We start from the raw sequence: 16,750 nt of genomic DNA, 5'->3' as shown, positions 1-16,750 counted from the left end.
TGAAAATGTTAAGTGTGAAAGATTTAGGGCTCCAGAGGTTTTCTGTTTTAAAGAAGGATTTCTCTTCCCGCTCTTTGACGATTTATATAATCAATGAAAATCAATGATTCAAATGCGAGCAGATAGAAACGGTTCAACTTTTAACAGTCAGATATGCACACTCGAAACCCGCTTGTGCACATAGCAGAGTAATCATTATACATCACAACTTGTAGTGTACCCAGCAAGCTTGTTTAAACTTTACATGATGGACCTAAAGAATGCCACTTTATAACACCCCTTAAGTCCACTAAAGGGGGAGTAGATTGTTATACATCAGTAATCACCGACTCGAGTCCTAAAAAGGATTCGGGTCTCTGACCTGTGACCCGGATAGGTCCCACTAGAAGGTTAAGTGCGAGGTGAACCACAGAAGGACATCAAAGCGAGCTCGTGGACCTAGCTCACAAGGTAAAGCTGTAGATCCAGCTTGCAGGAACTTAGGAAAGGCCTCGGTCTCAACTCGCATACACCCAATGAGCTTACAGAAAGGATTGCGTACTCTGCAAGCCATCCAAACACGTGTTCAGTAGGTACGGAGCCTGCCCAAAATGTTAGCCCCAAGAACAGAAATGACCATGTGCTCCATAAATACGTACCCAGTAGACTTGGAGTTCATAGAGAATGCCAGTACTAGAGGCAGCGGAGTCAAGACAAAATAGTGGGACCCTATCACGAGTTGTAATAGCATCTGTAACATGTATAAATACCCGAACACTCCTATCAATAACATACAAGAAAATATTACTCAACAAATTTGAATGTAAGTACTCGTGTAATTAATTAAATTTTCACCCACTAAAATTTAAAAGTATAATTGGAGTGCTTCAATTACACCCAATTCAATGGGACCCACTAATTACAATGAGTATCCAAATATACCACCTCTATAATTATAATTACACCAAGATCTAATTACTAAGTGGCTTTCTAAAAACTAGCTAAAGAAAAAAAAAAGACATATGAGATAATATTAAAAAATTGTCAAGTTTCGAGATTAATGTTAATTAAAAAATATTTAAATATTAAATTGAAAAAAGTTTTAGAAAGTTTAGAGACTAAAGGTTGTTTTACCAAAAAATCATTAGACAAATGTTTTGTTCATTAAAAAGATATATAAATAAAAATGTTTTTAAGTCATCTAAATAATAAATATAAAAATAATTTTTTAATATTTGTTTTTTAAAATTAATTTAAAATATTTTTAATTTATATAAATTTAAAATACCTCGTGAAAGTCTCAATACATAGACAGCCAAACGCGTGGGCGCGTGTCTATTTCAATACGGAGAAATGAAAATCAATTAGACCGGCGGTTCAAATCTGCTTTGCAACGGTGAAGTTCACGCATTCTTGCTCGGTGTTCGCATACCTCATAGCTGATTCAAATTTTTTTCCCTTTTTCCTGAAATTTTCTTAGCAGCCAAACGGAAAACAAAATTTTATTTTTCCAGTAGAAAAATGATCGGAACCGGGAAGATTAAGCAGTATGCCAACGTCCTCGACAAGCCCCTCGGCAAGGGAAAACAAGAGGTTCCTTCACTTTCTCTCGCTTCGTTATTTGTTTATTTTTTCTTCTTCTAATGTTTATACTTCTCTGAAATGTATTAAATTACTATATAAAATTATAAGTTCGAGACTTATACTAGTTTTCTACTATTTCATTTAGACTGTATTTTCATGTTCTTAGCTAGTAAGTTGAGTTCCAGATCTTTTCGATATTTCACCTTTTTGGCTGCGATATTTAAGATCTAACCTTATTTCCACTGTTATTTTCTCATTGAATTGTTTGCATTGGCCTTGAACTTAATTGAGAAATAATGATCCAAATTCCAATTGCATAAAATAGTCTGAAAATGATAAAAAAATACGTCGAGCTTCTAATTACTTTAGAAAATAGACACAAACTTAAAAGAAATAGGATTAACGGTAGATCTAATTGGAATTTGTTTTGGAGTCAAAATTACCAGACTGTTGACTGTTGTGCTTCCGTTGCAGGTTAGCTTAAGTGCGTTTGCTTTCTTGTTTTCGGAGCTTGTTCAGTACAATCAAACACAGGTTGATAACATTTCTGAATTAGAAACAAGGTAAATCTTTTTTCTGACGCGTTGATTGGTTAGTCTACTTTGAATGGATCTGATTTAGGGAAATGCATTAGGCTGGAGGATGCGGGTTACGCTGTTGGGGCTCGAGTTCTGGAACTTTTATGTCATAGGGATAAGGTATATGCACATTCATACACTAGAGACTCTAATCTTTTTGCATCCTCAAGTTATTGCTTAGAGGGCAGCATCTACCTCCTTAAAAGTGTTCTAATTCTGTAAATTCAGTGAAAAAATTTCAATGTGATGCTTACTAGGAGCATAAATTCCAAGCTGTAAGTAGCTGGAGCTCAAAGCTTGGTTTGAGCTCGATTGAGTATAACTTTTAAAAGCTGAACTCTATTAGAGAAAAAAAAAATCTGAACTGCTCAATCTTACTCAAATAAGCTCGTTTACTTAGTAAAAGAAGAGCTCATCTCATGTTCGATTTCCAGCCTGATTATTTATGCTCAAACTTGAGGATGAGCAAATTGAAGTTTTTCAATACTAATTAAAATTAAAAAAGCTCAACTGGGCTTGTGATATGCTTATATCTAAGTATTTGGATGCTCGAATTCTGCTCGCTCAAGAGCTTGAACTGCTTGAGCTCTACTCAACAATGATTGAGCTGAATTCGAGTTTTTATCGAGCCAAACCTGAATAGTTTGCAGGACAGGTATCCCATTTACTTCTTTATTTACCTTATGTCTGCTGGTTGTACCTCATTTGGGGTGTGCTTGGTTGAGTGTAAAAGTGGAAAGAAAATAATTGTTGAGTGTGCTTGGTAGGAAAAAAGAGAAAAAAGAGTAAGAGGAAAGGAAACCCCAAGAGAAATGACCATTTTTCATCGGAATGCATAAAAAAAATCATTACAAATTGGAATGATAAGCAGGAGAGAAAACGAGGGAGAGATGTAAACTAGTTCAAAATTACGCATTTTTCAAAAGTTTCATTTTCTTTCCTCCAATTTTTTTGAACTTTACCAAGCAATGAAAGAAAAGAAAATTAGTTTTTCTTTCAATTTTTCTATCATTCCTACCAAGCACACCAATGGAAAGAAAAAAGTCTCTTTCTATTTTTCTACTCCTTCAATTTTCCATCTCTCCAATTTTCTTTCCACTCTACCAAGTAAAGCCTTGAATCTGCTTTCATTTTGTTTTCTTTCATGGTGTCAGCACCAGTTTTAAACTTTTAGTTTTCTATGTTATAGGGAAATAGAAGAGAGACCCGATTGTTGGGTATTTTATCTTTTGTGCACAGCACCGTGTGGAAGGTGTTATTTGGAAAGGTAAGCCTGCAATCTTGTCTATTGGTCCAACTTTATATATCCTATAAGCCTATAGACATGAAAAATCTAGCCCGCTAACATCTTCAGCATATAACTAGTCTCCAATTTATACTTCTCTTAGAGCTTCTTTTGTGCTATGTTAGGTGGCTGACTCACTTGAGAAGGGCACTGAACATGAAGATGAGTACATGATTAGTGAGAAGGAACTCCTAGTGAACAGGTTATGCATTCCCTGAACCTATCACTTATAACGACATCATTACTGCTAACTATATCTGTAGTTCTAGATTAGTAATTAGCTGGTCTGTTTGCATTATAGGTTTATTTCAATTCCAAAAGACATGGGGACATTTCATTGTGGGGCATTTGTTGCCGGGATAGTGAAAGTAAGTTCTGCATTAATTTTTTTTGTATAAAATGATTGATCATCCTGTGGAAGGAGGTTCTTATAGGCTCTTTTTGTTGGTTGGAAGGGTGTTTTGGAGAATGCAGGATTTCCAGCAGTTGTAACAGCTCATTTTGTTCCTGTAGAGGGTCAGCAAAGACCTCGAACAACTATTTTGATAAAGTTTGCTGAAGAGGTAGGCACTTTGCTAATGCTCTTGCATCTAATATTCCATCGTTATCCAAAGTCTTGTGTGTCTATTTGATGCTTGTTATCATGCTTTTGATTCATTCAATATATCTAGCTTATTTTTCTCCTCAGTTTGCTTAGAAGTGGGGTAATGTACAAAGCTTGTTTACTTGTATGGTTAAATGTCTATGGGATCAAAAGAAGCTGTTTCACTGTTTTAGATATAATTAATGGACTGCTGGCTTACCCAAAAAATAATCATGATCTCCTGGTAGAGGATCAAAATAGTGCCAATAAAAGAGAGTGGTTTCAGACGTTTAAAAATAAAAAATAAAGAAAAAAAAATGAAGTAGATATTTTAGGGCTTGGTTTTCAACACTTATTTATATACATACAGTACATTTAAGCTCCTATTCTCATAAACAATATTCCGTTGGTCGTGCAAGTATCTTTTACTTTTAACTTTTGGTACTACTGTTGCCCATTTCCGCACTAATATTTTCAATTCCTATCATCACTGCTTTGAAGAGAAATATATGTCTGTATGTGTGTGTATATACATTCTTCTATTTTATTTTAAGGCTTTCAGAGTCCAAAGAGCAACGATTAGCTACTAGCTTCCATTAGATATGCTATTCTTCTTCTTTTCCATAACATTTTACATGGCATAGCATATTAACTTATTGTAATGTTGATCACATGCATATTTATAGCTGAAGAAAGTGTCTCCAACATCATAAACTAGCATTTTTATGTTGTTCCCCTGTAAAAGGGATTCTTGAATTTTGGGTGATGTTATGTGCCTGATTCAAATCTGCTCCCTTATTTCTGCAACCAGGTATTGCGGAGAGAAGCAAGGTTAGGTTGATTCGTATGCCCAGGTTATCTTGGGTTGGCCAATGTCCATGTTGTGCAACAGTGGCAAGGAAGCAGTGAATTTCAGGTGGTTCATTGATCTAATGAATATTTCACCTGCCAATCACACTGGCAAGTCTGAATTTCCTTTCTTCGATTAATGCTTGTTGTGTATTATTCTTTGTGGCACAGTGGTTACTGGTATGGTATCAAGGATTACCGCAACAAGTGCAGTTGATGTAAAGTAACATGTCATCATTACTGTTTAAGTTTTGTGTTAATGTGGCTTCAAATGGGTTATTACCAATGAGAAACATTAGAATTTGGAGTTTGGACTCCAAATCTGTTAGATGCCACCTTTTGAGGTAATTGCATGAACTAATTACATTTAAGTATTTAGTTCATCATCATTTTGTTTGTGTACCTTTCTGAGATGTGCCGGCATAAAGAAATCTAATGTGTCAGTTGAATTTTCTAGGGTAGCAAAAAAAATTCCAACTGCACAGCGGAAATATATATGTAGTCTCGGAGAGGGTCCTTTAACTAATAGAGGTGAAACTGAGTCCGATTACTGTAAATCTTGAGTTTCGCTCAAAATTTAGAGTCAATACATGACTCAAGCTTCATCAAATATCTATTTTTAAGTTTAAACTTTGCTTGAGATATAATTGAGCTACTCGACAAGAGTTAAGCTTAGGGTTAATATATATCAAGGTAAATAATGTAATTTAATAATACAAAATATTTATAATGTATATTAAAAATAAAAAACTTCTGAGCCATTCGAGCTAAGTATTATTCAGCTTGAATTTATGCTTTGCTTGATAATTATTGAATTTAGTTTGGATTTTTTTTTAGTCGAACTCAACTAACTTTTGAGGACCAATTTCTCATTTAAACATCTAGATGCTAATTTTGACGAATTATAATGTTTTTTTTTAAATTCACCCAAAAGAATTGATTAATTACAAAAATGATTCAAGTGCAAAATTTTGTACAAAAAAGATCTGTTTTTTTCTGTGATTCTTGATGTCGCCATTCTCGCGGGCAGCACCACCTCTCATCACTACCCAATGATTGTCAATTCTAAAAAAATATATTTTTGGTGCCATCATTCCCATTGACGGCATTAATATATTTTTTTTAAATACGAATATTTTGGGAGGAAAAAAAAGAATATTTTAATAGATGTCCTTTTTAAGCAGCATTAGTGTTTTTTTTAAATTGATTTTTTTGTGCCACCAAACTGTGTGGTAGTACCAATATGTTTTTTTTAAATAATTTTTAATAGATGTCGTTGGCCTTTATGGTGACATCAGATAAATTTTTCAAAAAAAAATATTGTCATCCATTATCTAAAATGAATGACTTGAATCTAGTGCAACAAAAAAAATTGATACTTTCGTTATCGAGAAAAAGAAATGTCAACATCATTACTAACATCCCACAATAAAACTCCTCCCTTTTTCTTTTTTATCTTCTTCAACATCATCCTTCCCTCCCTAATAAAGCTGATAAAGGTCCAATTTAATTGTTATAAAGAAAAATGTGAATATTAAAAAACTGATAAATGAAATAAATATTTTTTAGTTGTCATTAAGGTAATGTCAACTTTGAAATAAAGCTGTAACAGTCCCCCTTTAATTAGAAAAAGTTCCGTTTGTACTCGTACATTTTAAATATATATATATTTTTTAAATTTCTTTTAATAGTCCTTTTTTAAAAGTTGTAACATCAATTTTTCGGCTTATTATTATATTTTTAAATTACTTGTATTGAGAATTGAAATATTATCTTTGAGAATCTACACATAAATTAAAAGTGAAGATATTTTAAATGGGTTCAAATTTAAAGACACTGAATAAAATTATAATAATTAATTTTTATAATAAAATTGATTTCAACTAAAAGTTTTCTTCTAAAATTTATTTGGTCCCTTTACTTTCTTCTTGTTAACTAGCGCCGGAAAACTAAATAATTTTCCAATTTTCGACATCCAAAACTTTGTGTTGCGAAAATATTCAAAAAGAAGTTTTCTTTTGAAACAAACTTTCAAATTTTCTTTCTCAATATATTTTCTTAAGAGTGAAGTTTTTAAAGTTTTCATTTCATTGCTCTACTTGCAAAGAGCTTTTCCAGATATAATATATATATCTTTTTTTTTCCATGTTTATTTTTGTAGGTTTTTCCTTGTTTAGTGTTGCAATAGATTTTTTCAATAAGCTTCGTTTGGATTTTTAATGTTAATTTGCTTGAATTAAAAAAAATTAAAAGGTGTCGTCTAATACACTACGACACAAAAAAAATTAATTTAAAGAAAAAAAAACACTGGTGCCATCACACAGTTTGGCAACAAAAAAAAAATTATTACGGGTGCTGTCATGAGGAATGGCGACACCAAAAGAGTATGTTGACTTTTTCTTTTCTTTTCTAAAATATGTTTTTTATCTGGCATGTTTAAAATATATATATCCAGTATTTATTTTTATACGACGACATCTATTAAAATTTTTATTTTTTTCTTTTTCTCCTAAAATACCTTTATTTTTAATTAAAATGTAAAAAAAATACATATTGATGCCGCCAATGAAAATAGCAATACCAAATTATTTTTTTAAAACCGACTGAGTAATGATGAGGGATGGTGCCGCCAATAGAAATGATGGCACCAAGAGCCACTGTAGAAAGCTAATTATTTTCGTACAAAATTTTACACCTAAGTTATTTTTCGTAATTTCGAAAAAAAGCATATTATAATGAGATAATCAATGTGCTCTATTTCTAAACAGGTTTGCTTTAATATGGGCTATTCTTTTGATATTGGGCCTATATCTGGGCTATTTCTTTCTTCCCAATATCCTGCTATTATCTGTTTCTTTTTATTTCTTTATTTATAATTCCCAATTCGTAGAAAACTCAGTGAGTCAAATCACAAATCGCTGATCCACCGCCATTCTTAACTTTTGGTATTCGTCCCCTCGATCACAGCTATAAATTCCAATCAATTTCCCTGATTAAATCCCTATTACCCTCAAAATAATGAAGCTTCAATTTTTTCTCCGATCCCCAAGTCACCAAACCCTGACCGTAACCCTAGAATCCACCCAATCCCTAACCCTTCGTCAACTCAAATCCTCTCTCCTTCCGAACCCACAATCCTTCTCCTCCTTCTACTTCACCCTCAATGGAAAACCCCTCTCTGATTCCACCCTTCTCCCAAATCCCCAAATTTCCCATCTTTCAACCCTTTTTCTCCTCCCCCGCGTCTCCGGTGGCGGAGGCGATGGCGGCGCCACTGGAGCCGAGTCCCGCGACTGTTATCTCAAGATGTACGCTGTCAAAAAGCCCGATAAAGTCGACCCCAATGAGAAAAGGCTTGGTAAGTGGCTCAATTGTGCCTTATCTAATGAACCTCTAAGAGAACCTTGTGTGATTGATAAATTAGGGAATATTTTCAATAAGGAAGCTCTTGTTGAAGCTTTGTTGGGTAAGAAATTGCCCAAAGAGTTTAGACATGTAAAGGGTTTGAAAGATATGATTAATGTTAAGTTGTCGATGATTCCCGGCAAGCAATCAGATGCTGCTGATGGTGCTACGTTTCAATGCCCCATAACCGGGCTCGAATTCAATGGGAAGTATAAGTTTTTTGCGTTGAGGAATTGTGGGCATGTTGTCAGTGCTAAGGCTTTGAAAGAGGTTAAGTCATCTGCGTGTTTGGTTTGTCATAAGGAGTTTGTGGAGTCTGATAAGATGGTGATTAATGGAAGTGAGGAGGAGGTGGCAGCCTTGAGGGAGAGGATGGAGGAAGAGAAATCGAAAATAGTGAAGGAGAAGAAGAAGAGGGGAATCGATGTTGTGGATGGGAAAAAAGATTGTGGTAAGGTGGAAGGGAATGAAAAGCTTGAGAATGGGAAGAAATCGAATAATGGTGGGGTGAAGAAGTTTCGAGCTACGGATGTGGCACCGGCTAATGCAACAAAAGAAGTTTATGCTTCCATATTTACGTCTTCGAAGAAGTTGGATTTTAAGGAAACTTTTACATGTAGATCACTCCCACTTGGTCGAAATTGATCGGATGAGATTGAGTAATACTGTGGTGAAGAAGTTTAGAGCTGCAGATCATGAGACACCAGCTAAGGATGCTCAGGAAGTTTCTGTTTCCATATTTACTTTGAAGAAGTTGGTAGATCAATTCCGGCTTGTTAAAGGTGATCTGTTGGTATTTTTCTTTGTTCATGAATGAAGAATAGTGTGTTTTGAGGTTGCTATTCCCTCATATATATTTCCTTTTTCATTGAAACTGAGTTGTACTTGTTTAACCTAGAAATCTAGTAAATATCCAATTTAAATATTGAATTGCTATTAATTTGTTCTATTACTTTCTTTGGTGTTAGCTTTAAATTGTGTTGTTACTGAATTTGAAGTTGTCCCAATAAATTGAATCACCTGTAGCTTTTCAAATCATGGAAAAGAGGAGGTTTTGAGATAAAATCAGGACCAGCCTTCACATGAATTTTCACTATTGTTGTTTAGTATATCAAGTTAGATGGATACTGTAATGGAATAATGTTGGCAAATATTTGTGTTCCTTAAATTGATGGTTTCATTTCTGGTTTTGGATGGAAAATTCTTATGTTGTCTACCCTGTCAGTTTGCTATCAAATATTTTTCAAAAACTTCAATTATGCTTGCAACCTTTTTGAGGAGTTCAATTTGCACACAGCCATGTGTGTTGGGTCAATGTGTTATCTTTGTTTAGATATGCATTGAATAAAAAGCAAATGATCAGAACATCAATGCCGGCTAAATGAAATGTCCATATCAGTGTCCTTTCATTCACCTCTTAGATCTTGATTCATTCTTAACTATTATGCTTCTGATGTAGGGTGATGGATGAGTTGAATGTAGAATCATTGACAGCATCAGTTTTGTTTTCATTTATTACCTTCTCAATTGAGAACAAAGTTATGTTACTTGTTATACTGATGAAGTCTGCCCTAAAGTACTATTTTGATTATATATCCTGCCTCTGCAGCAAGATTTCCTCACGGATCAAAGCCCACTGCCATTGAAAGGGTTTATTTCTTTAGTCATCTTTTCGAAGGGGACATTTGAATTCAAATTTTAATATTTTTTTGCCGATTGAGTCTTAGCTCAATTGATATAGGCATTGTTTCCAATCCTAAATATTATGTAAAAAAATAAATATGGTCAGAATTTTTTTCAAGATTATTAAAAAAGAAGAAGAAATTAACACTTTTTTTTTAAAACAATCCCAATTACTATTGATTGCCTTAGATTATACAACTGCAAAATAATCCTTTATCAATACCTTTAATTATCTGATTTTATTTAAAAAGCAAAGAAATAATTTTTGATGCATTTACTGTGTATATAAATTGTTATCGAATCCTATGATAATACTTCATTAAAATAAAGTCCCTTAAATTTAATTAAATCTTTTTGGATTAGGCAAACTTGAATCATCCATGTAAACAAAACTATAAAGCTTCCTGTAAGTAATCTGGCAATTTTCACTTCAGATATCTTGTTTTTAATATAATTTTTAGTCCCTAAATTTGGCAATTAAATTCATTCTTGTTCTTGAATTTAGCAATGTAAAAGTTTGATGACATGATGCAATATTAATGTGTCATGTCATCCATTTTTTATGGAATCTAAGTTCAAAAATCAAGACAGACATAGTTGTCAAGTTTAAATATCAAAGTGAAAAAAAAGAGTACAGATACTAAAATGGATTTCATTATCAAATTCAGGGACTAAAAGTTATATTAATCCCTTTCCTTTTTGGGATAAAAAATAATTTCGTCGTCTTATTGGTGCCCAAATAGAAGCGAAGAGGAAATCAGCCCACGGCCCATAATAGATTTCAGAAATAGGGTTCGACTATAAAATCTCTTTAACTTCCACTAAAACCCTCGTCATTCCTCCGCCACCCAGCTGAAGAACCCTTCGCGCCGCTCTTCATTTTTCTTCTCTCTAAGGTCACCAACTTCTCTCAGCTCTTATTTATATTCATCCTACTTTATTTTCTCTTTTTCTTTCCCTTAATTTTACGTTGCTGAGGAATTCAACATTCATTTGTATAGCTTCCAGTGTTATAATAGCTAAAAAAGATCTGCTTGTTTTGCTTTTTGTTTTTCCAGGAAAGCTAAATCCGGGATCCCAATTTCAGCTCAAAAATGTCGGGGTAAGTGGTAACTTATTCTTTATACAAGGATTCAAGGCCCTGTTAGTTTAATATTAGATTTATTCCCGTTAAAGTGAGTCTCTGTGTTGGGTTTGTTTTAATATCTCCATACACCGTCTGACTTCAAGTTTTCTTTAGTGTGGAGCAATTTGCTATGATATTTATTTTATGTTGATAAACGTTGCATTGTGTTTTGTTTTAGATGATCTGGCTAGTTGTTTCAATTGTTGCTTGTGTTCTTCCTTTTTTGTTGAAATTTGAGTGATATTTTAGGTTGCGCCGGGTATTTATGGCGCATTCATAGGAGTTGGATGCAGTATTTCAAAATTTTCCCATCTTGTAATTAAGTCTTATTGGGATTTGTGTTGCTCGGATTCCCGTGTTTGACATATAGATATCAGGATATGATCTCCAAGGATTATCCAAATACATAGAAAAAATTCGAAAATTTAACCATACCCATGTCTGATATATACCTACACCCGATGTTCACGCCTGAGTATGATAGATTAGGATTTCTGTCTGATTTTTTTGGTTCTTTGAAATGTTTCATTCTTATGACTATTAGGTTTTTTTTTTTTTAAAATTCTTTCTGCATGTATTTATTCTGTTTTCTTGCCTGATGTGTTCACAGAGAGGAAGTTGCAGTTGCCCCAACTGAGGTTGCTGCTGCCATTGGTGAGCCAATGGACATCAACGCAGCCTTGCCTCTTGTGATTAGGAAGTCCAAAGCTCATGGTGGGCTTGCACGTGGTTTACACGAAGCTGCCAAGGCAATTGAAAAGCACAATGCACATCTTTGTGTTTTAGCTGATGATTGTGACCAGCCAGATTATGTTAAACTGGTCAAGGCACTCTGTGCCGATCACAATGTTAAAGTGCTACGTGCACCTAGTGCAAAAACTCTGGGCGAGTGGGCTGGTGTAAGTGAAATTTCATTCCTCATTTATTGAACACAAGTTATTTCTCTCTTTTAAGGTCTCAAAGGGACCACTTTCATCTTGTTCATTGATTAATATTACTACGAACTTATGCCACCTAATTGAATGAGATTACTTTTGTTCTAAATGCCGGTTGTGCTTCATCTCGGGATGCAGTTGTGTAAGATCGATTCTGAGGGAAAGGCAAGGAAGGTAGTTGGCTGTTCTTGTGTAGTTGTCAAGGTATAGAAACATATACATGGAAATACATTCTATTTTACTTGAACAATATGTGTCCAGTCAAGTGATATTTTCACTTTAGATAAACTATATTGTCTTTCAGTATGTCTATATAGCCATGTATAGTATGTAATTATGTTTGTCTGAGTTTTATATTCTTATTGGTGCAGGATTATGGTGAGCAACATGAGGCTGTCGAAGTTGTTCAGCAGCACAAGGATTAAGCAAATCAGAGGATGGTTGCCTTGGTATGCTGAGTTTTTTTGTTATTTAACGAGTTCTTGATAGTGAACAACAAAAGATTATTTTCTTTTGAAGTTGTTGCGATTCTCTGGAACTGCTTGGTGTTTCTTTAAGTATGCTACACTCTTTTTTCATTTAAATTTTACGTGGTTAGTTCATGGAAAACTATTATATGTTGAAATCATATCTTTTCGACTCTATAGTCATATTTTGATGCCATTGATGGAGCATGATGATTTGTCTTTGTCCAATTTTCACAAATGCCTTGCCGTTGATAAATAGGCTTTAACCCAAATCGAGCCTTGCATCCCTCGACTCAACTAGACCAACATTACTGTGGATGTGGATTTCATCTCCTTTTCTTGATCAATAAGTTTCCAGCAGCATGCCTTAACTGCCTTTACTAGAAAATATAACTACTTTGTTGTGGTGCAGTAAATCAGTAGAATGGATAGTTCAATGTTTTATCAATCAAATAAAAGAATTAAACGAATTGAATATGAACAAAACTTGTTCACTTTATTAATCTTCGAAAATAAATTCATCCCTTTAAATTTAGTTTAATATTTTAATTTATTTATAATATTATTATTAATATTTAGATTCAACTATTTTGTTATGATGAGTAAGATTTTTTTTGTTATTTATGAACAATACACTATGATCATGAACAAGTTGATTTAATTGCAACAAATGAATGAATAAAAACACATTTGAAAGTATGAAATATAATGTGGTGGTTGCTCATTTTATGCTTTAATCATGTAGTTTTGGATTTGATCCTCATTTATAGGAATAAACAATTTTACAATTTTGTGGTTAACTATTTCTCTTTGAAAAACATTCGCGATAAGGAAATTAGTTATTAACAACAATGATAAATATGTTTTTAAAGGAGAAAAAAAACAAATTTAATTTTTTTATAAATAAGTATCTAACGGAATCAAGCTAAAAATTAAACATAAATAAAAATTTATTTGTTCAAATTTGGTTCATTTACATCTTTATTTAAAATTATAGCATTGTTTAGTGCCTCGATGGGTTGAGTAAGAAGTTGAATCAATTAGAGCAACAATTATTATTTGAAGTCAAATACTCCTTAGATAAGTTTCTTTTGTTAGCTAATAAACTATATTTATACATGTACTAATAAATTTTAGATATAATGGTAAAATATATTATTCTTTTAAGAGGATATAGATTTAAATTTTAAAAAAATATTATTAAAAGAAAATCAAGAATCATTTGAATTTCACTTTTTATAAATTATGATATTAAGAATAAAACTATTAACATCCAATTCATTGGGAAAAGTTCCAACCACTGATTCAAGCCTAGTCACACTGCCCTATGCAAGTGAGACTTGAATCATGATGGGCAAAGACTTGACAACTTCCTTAAAGAGACCTTGTTAAAAGAAACCATTATTATAATATTAGGGAAGGTAGAGGTGGAAGAGAATTATAAAGTTTGAACACACATCATTTAAGTGTATGATAAAAACTCTAAATATTATTTTAAATTAATCTTCACAATATTTTTATACTAAAATATTAAAATGAAAATCCTAAAAGGCACCGTTTTTTATGGATGAAATATACAAATATTAAACTTTGAATAAAACTATACTTTTGAATAACTACCAACCAATTTGATTATCAATGAATGTGTTTAAATTCGTTCACATATTATTGTTTTTTTTTTAAATGTAGTAACATAATCGATATTTATTAATTATTTATAAAAATGATTCTAAGTTAATATTTACGTACATAAATTAATTATTTTTTATAGTGATTATTGATGCCATCTGACAAACTGGTGGCACCGCCCCCTCATCATTAGTCACTTATCAGCTTTTTAAAAACAATAAATTTTTTGGGTGTTGTCATTATGTCAAGTGGCACTAATATGTAATTTTTAAAATACATGTTAGAAGTACATATATTCAAGGAGGAAAAAAAAAGAAAAAAATTAATGAGCGTTGCCAGTGTGTTAGGCGACACAGGAAAAATTTTTAAAAAAAATTTTGGGCACTGTCAATGTGTCAGGTGATACTGGTCAGTAAATTTTAAAAAAATTGTGCTACCAGTGTGTCAACCAGCACATGTGAGATTTAAAAAAAACAGTTGAAAAAAAAATTTTGAAAAAAAAAAAGGGAAGCCCGTAACTTAGATGAGATAAGAGTGGGAAATAAAGTGATATGAGAGAAAGAGATATGTGAGAAAGATAGAGAGTTAAATAAACAAACATGTAAGATAGAGATATGAAAGAGAATTAATTATTTTATGGAAAATAGAATAATTGATAAACAAATATGAGAAAATAAAGAGAATAACATATAGAGAATCAAATATACAAAAAGAAAAAGAATAACAGATAAGGAAAATAGAGATTTTCCATTTCCTTTCCCTTATTTGATTTTTTATTTTTCATAAACTCTTTTTTTTTCCATTTAAATTTTCCTTATTCTTCTCAATTGAAAACTATAATCGTCGTACTTAATGGCCACAAGTGCAGCTGTTCACACTGGTCTTTCATGCTCATTTTGATAACAAAGAAGAGATTTCATTTTTCTTGTTGACTTCTACAGTTCAGATCTCTCAATAGCCGACTATAAATAATCTAAAACAACGATCAAAGCTTCGAACTATTTTTTCTATTATGGTTTTTTTTATAAAATATTACTGGTGTCACTTGACACGATAATGACACCTAAAAATATATTTTTAAAAAAAAAAATTAATGAGTGTCGTTAGTATGTCAGGTGACGCCCAATTTTTTTTGAATATTTCTATGATGTCACCTGACAGATCGACGACACTAATTAAAAATATTTTTTTTCCTCCCTAAATACCTGTATTTTTAACGGATATTTAAAAAAATACATATTGATTTGTCCGACACGATGGTGACACTCAAAAATTTTTTTTTTTAAAAAAAATCTAATGATTGGCTAATGATGAGGAGGCGATGCCTCCGTGTGTCGGGCAATACTGGCAATCATTGTGGAGAACGAGTCATTTAAGTACATAAATTTTAACTTAGATAATTTTTGTAAATAATTAATTCTTGTGGACCAGTTGAGTAAAAAAAACCAAACTTAATCTATGCAACTTTACCTTAGTGTCGTCAAGTCATAGGCTAAGTAGGTTTGGCCCTAATTTGTACTTTCCATATCATGTAGGGACCAAATCAATACAACTTTCCCCAAGTGTCGTCAAGTCATAGATTAAGTAGGGTTGGCCTTAATTTGTACTTTCCTTATCATGTAGGGACGTAATAAAAGTGAGACTAATTTCATTTGTTTTTCCTGTTCAAAATTCATCCATTTTATGTAAATTGACAAATTTGCATGTTTACCACACCCATTTCCATTTCTATTTCTGACACATTAATTGAGACTTCAAAACAAAATCTCTTGCTATTCTTTCTCAAATCTCATCAATTCTTCTTTCATATAATTTTGGAATTCTACTTCATGCCAAACACTTTGAACTTATAGGGTAAAAATAAGAAAGATAGGATGTACCATTGAGGGTTAACATATAGAGCTATTCCAACCTTTTTATATATTTGGGATCTGAATTTTTTTTAAAAAAAATTTAGTTGGTATTTTAATTTAAAAATCATAAGTTATTTGATACCGGTTTATTGCATGACCATTTTTATGATTCCTTTGGGCATTGCGAGGGCATTCAACATATGGTAAAATTCCTTTTGGTGGGATTCGAATTTTAGTACGGGAAAAGGGATTTATTGCCTCTGTAAGCAGTGTTGGAGGCTTATTTCTAAGCTTGATTCTCTTTCTTGTACAATTTATAAAGTTAAATATTATTCGAGTAAGAACTTACTTCACGCTAAACCTAATCATGGGTCAGTTTACTTGTCTAATCTTGAAGATGCGCATGAAAAGTATGAGAGTTCGGATAAAAATATAAGCTCGAAAAATAAAATTGAACAAAAAACAAGACTCATTTTCTAAACGGGTTGAACCTCAAGTAAGATTTTTTGCTCAATCCTGACTCGACCCAAATAAAATGTTTCGCAGTTGTTTCACTGCTATTTTACTATTATATTACTACTATTTTTTTGTTATTATTTGAAAATTATATAGCTCTTGTTTTATTATTAATTTTGCTATTATTTTAGAGATATTTGTTTGATAAGTTGCAATTATGTTAGTGTTATTTAATTATAAATATTTTTTAATATATTTTTAATTTGTCAGGAAATATCTATTTTAATGTTTTTATATTTTTTAAATTTTTTTATATAAAAAAATAATTTTAAAAAATT

The 16,750-nt window shown here is 32.3% G+C and overlaps 3 protein-coding genes across 4 annotated transcripts; all 3 read left to right on the top strand.

Moving 5' to 3' along the window:
- Positions 1–1,278: 1,278 nt before the first annotated feature.
- Positions 1,279–5,229, top strand: LOC107893425 (trafficking protein particle complex subunit 5). Of its 2 annotated transcripts, XR_001682809.2 has the most exons (9): positions 1,279–1,572; positions 2,038–2,126; positions 2,198–2,261; positions 3,331–3,408; positions 3,552–3,628; positions 3,728–3,794; positions 3,882–3,989; positions 4,821–4,925; positions 5,030–5,229. XR_001682809.2 is itself a non-coding variant. In XM_016818408.2 (8 exons), the coding sequence occupies exons 1-8, from the start codon at positions 1,501–1,503 to the stop codon at positions 4,848–4,850; spliced, it is 585 nt and encodes a 194-aa protein (XP_016673897.1). In that variant the 5' UTR covers positions 1,279–1,500; the 3' UTR covers positions 4,851–5,229. The 2 variants fall into 2 exon arrangements, 1 of the variants encoding a protein (XP_016673897.1); XM_016818408.2 differs by having other exon boundaries at positions 4,821–5,229.
- A 2,480-nt stretch (positions 5,230–7,709) lies between these two features.
- LOC107893426 (replication termination factor 2) lies at positions 7,710–9,188 on the top strand. The gene has a single exon (XM_016818409.2). It carries the CDS (start codon positions 7,877–7,879, stop codon positions 8,906–8,908), a length of 1,032 nt encoding a protein of 343 aa, XP_016673898.1. The 5' UTR covers positions 7,710–7,876; the 3' UTR covers positions 8,909–9,188.
- Positions 9,189–10,684: 1,496 nt separating this feature from the next.
- Positions 10,685–12,670, top strand: LOC107893427 (40S ribosomal protein S12-2). Its single transcript, XM_016818410.2, has 5 exons — positions 10,685–10,842; positions 11,005–11,048; positions 11,683–11,971; positions 12,146–12,211; positions 12,379–12,670. The coding sequence occupies exons 2-5, from the start codon at positions 11,041–11,043 to the stop codon at positions 12,430–12,432; spliced, it is 417 nt and encodes a 138-aa protein (XP_016673899.1). The 5' UTR covers positions 10,685–10,842; positions 11,005–11,040; the 3' UTR covers positions 12,433–12,670.
- The last annotated feature ends 4,080 nt before the right edge of the window (positions 12,671–16,750 follow it).

The sequence above is a fragment of the Gossypium hirsutum genome, chromosome A13 (assembly GCF_007990345.1).
Source record: "Gossypium hirsutum isolate 1008001.06 chromosome A13, Gossypium_hirsutum_v2.1, whole genome shotgun sequence".
Lineage (NCBI taxonomy): Eukaryota > Viridiplantae > Streptophyta > Magnoliopsida > Malvales > Malvaceae > Gossypium > Gossypium hirsutum.
Note: the sequence above shows the minus strand (reverse complement) of the source record. Positions and strands in the feature narration are given on the sequence as shown.

What these genes read in the sequence shown, in the direction of transcription:
- LOC107893425 (XM_016818408.2), top strand. Translation starts at nt 1,501, where the DNA reads ATGATCGGAACCGGGAAGATTAAGCAGTATGCCAACGTCCTCGACAAG. An exon ending in ATTTCTGAATTAGAAACAAG is followed by an intron (nt 2,127 to 2,197) that starts GTAAATCTTTTT and finishes GAAATGCATTAG; the next exon opens with GCTGGAGGATGCGGGTTACG. An exon ending in TGATAAAGTTTGCTGAAGAG is followed by an intron (nt 3,990 to 4,820) that starts GTAGGCACTTTG and finishes TTCTGCAACCAG; the next exon opens with GTATTGCGGAGAGAAGCAAG.
- LOC107893426 (XM_016818409.2), top strand. Translation starts at nt 7,877, where the DNA reads ATGAAGCTTCAATTTTTTCTCCGATCCCCAAGTCACCAAACCCTGACC.
- LOC107893427 (XM_016818410.2), top strand. An exon ending in CTCTGGGCGAGTGGGCTGGT is followed by an intron (nt 11,972 to 12,145) that starts GTAAGTGAAATT and finishes CTCGGGATGCAG; the next exon opens with TTGTGTAAGATCGATTCTGA. An exon ending in GTTCTTGTGTAGTTGTCAAG is followed by an intron (nt 12,212 to 12,378) that starts GTATAGAAACAT and finishes TTATTGGTGCAG; the next exon opens with GATTATGGTGAGCAACATGA.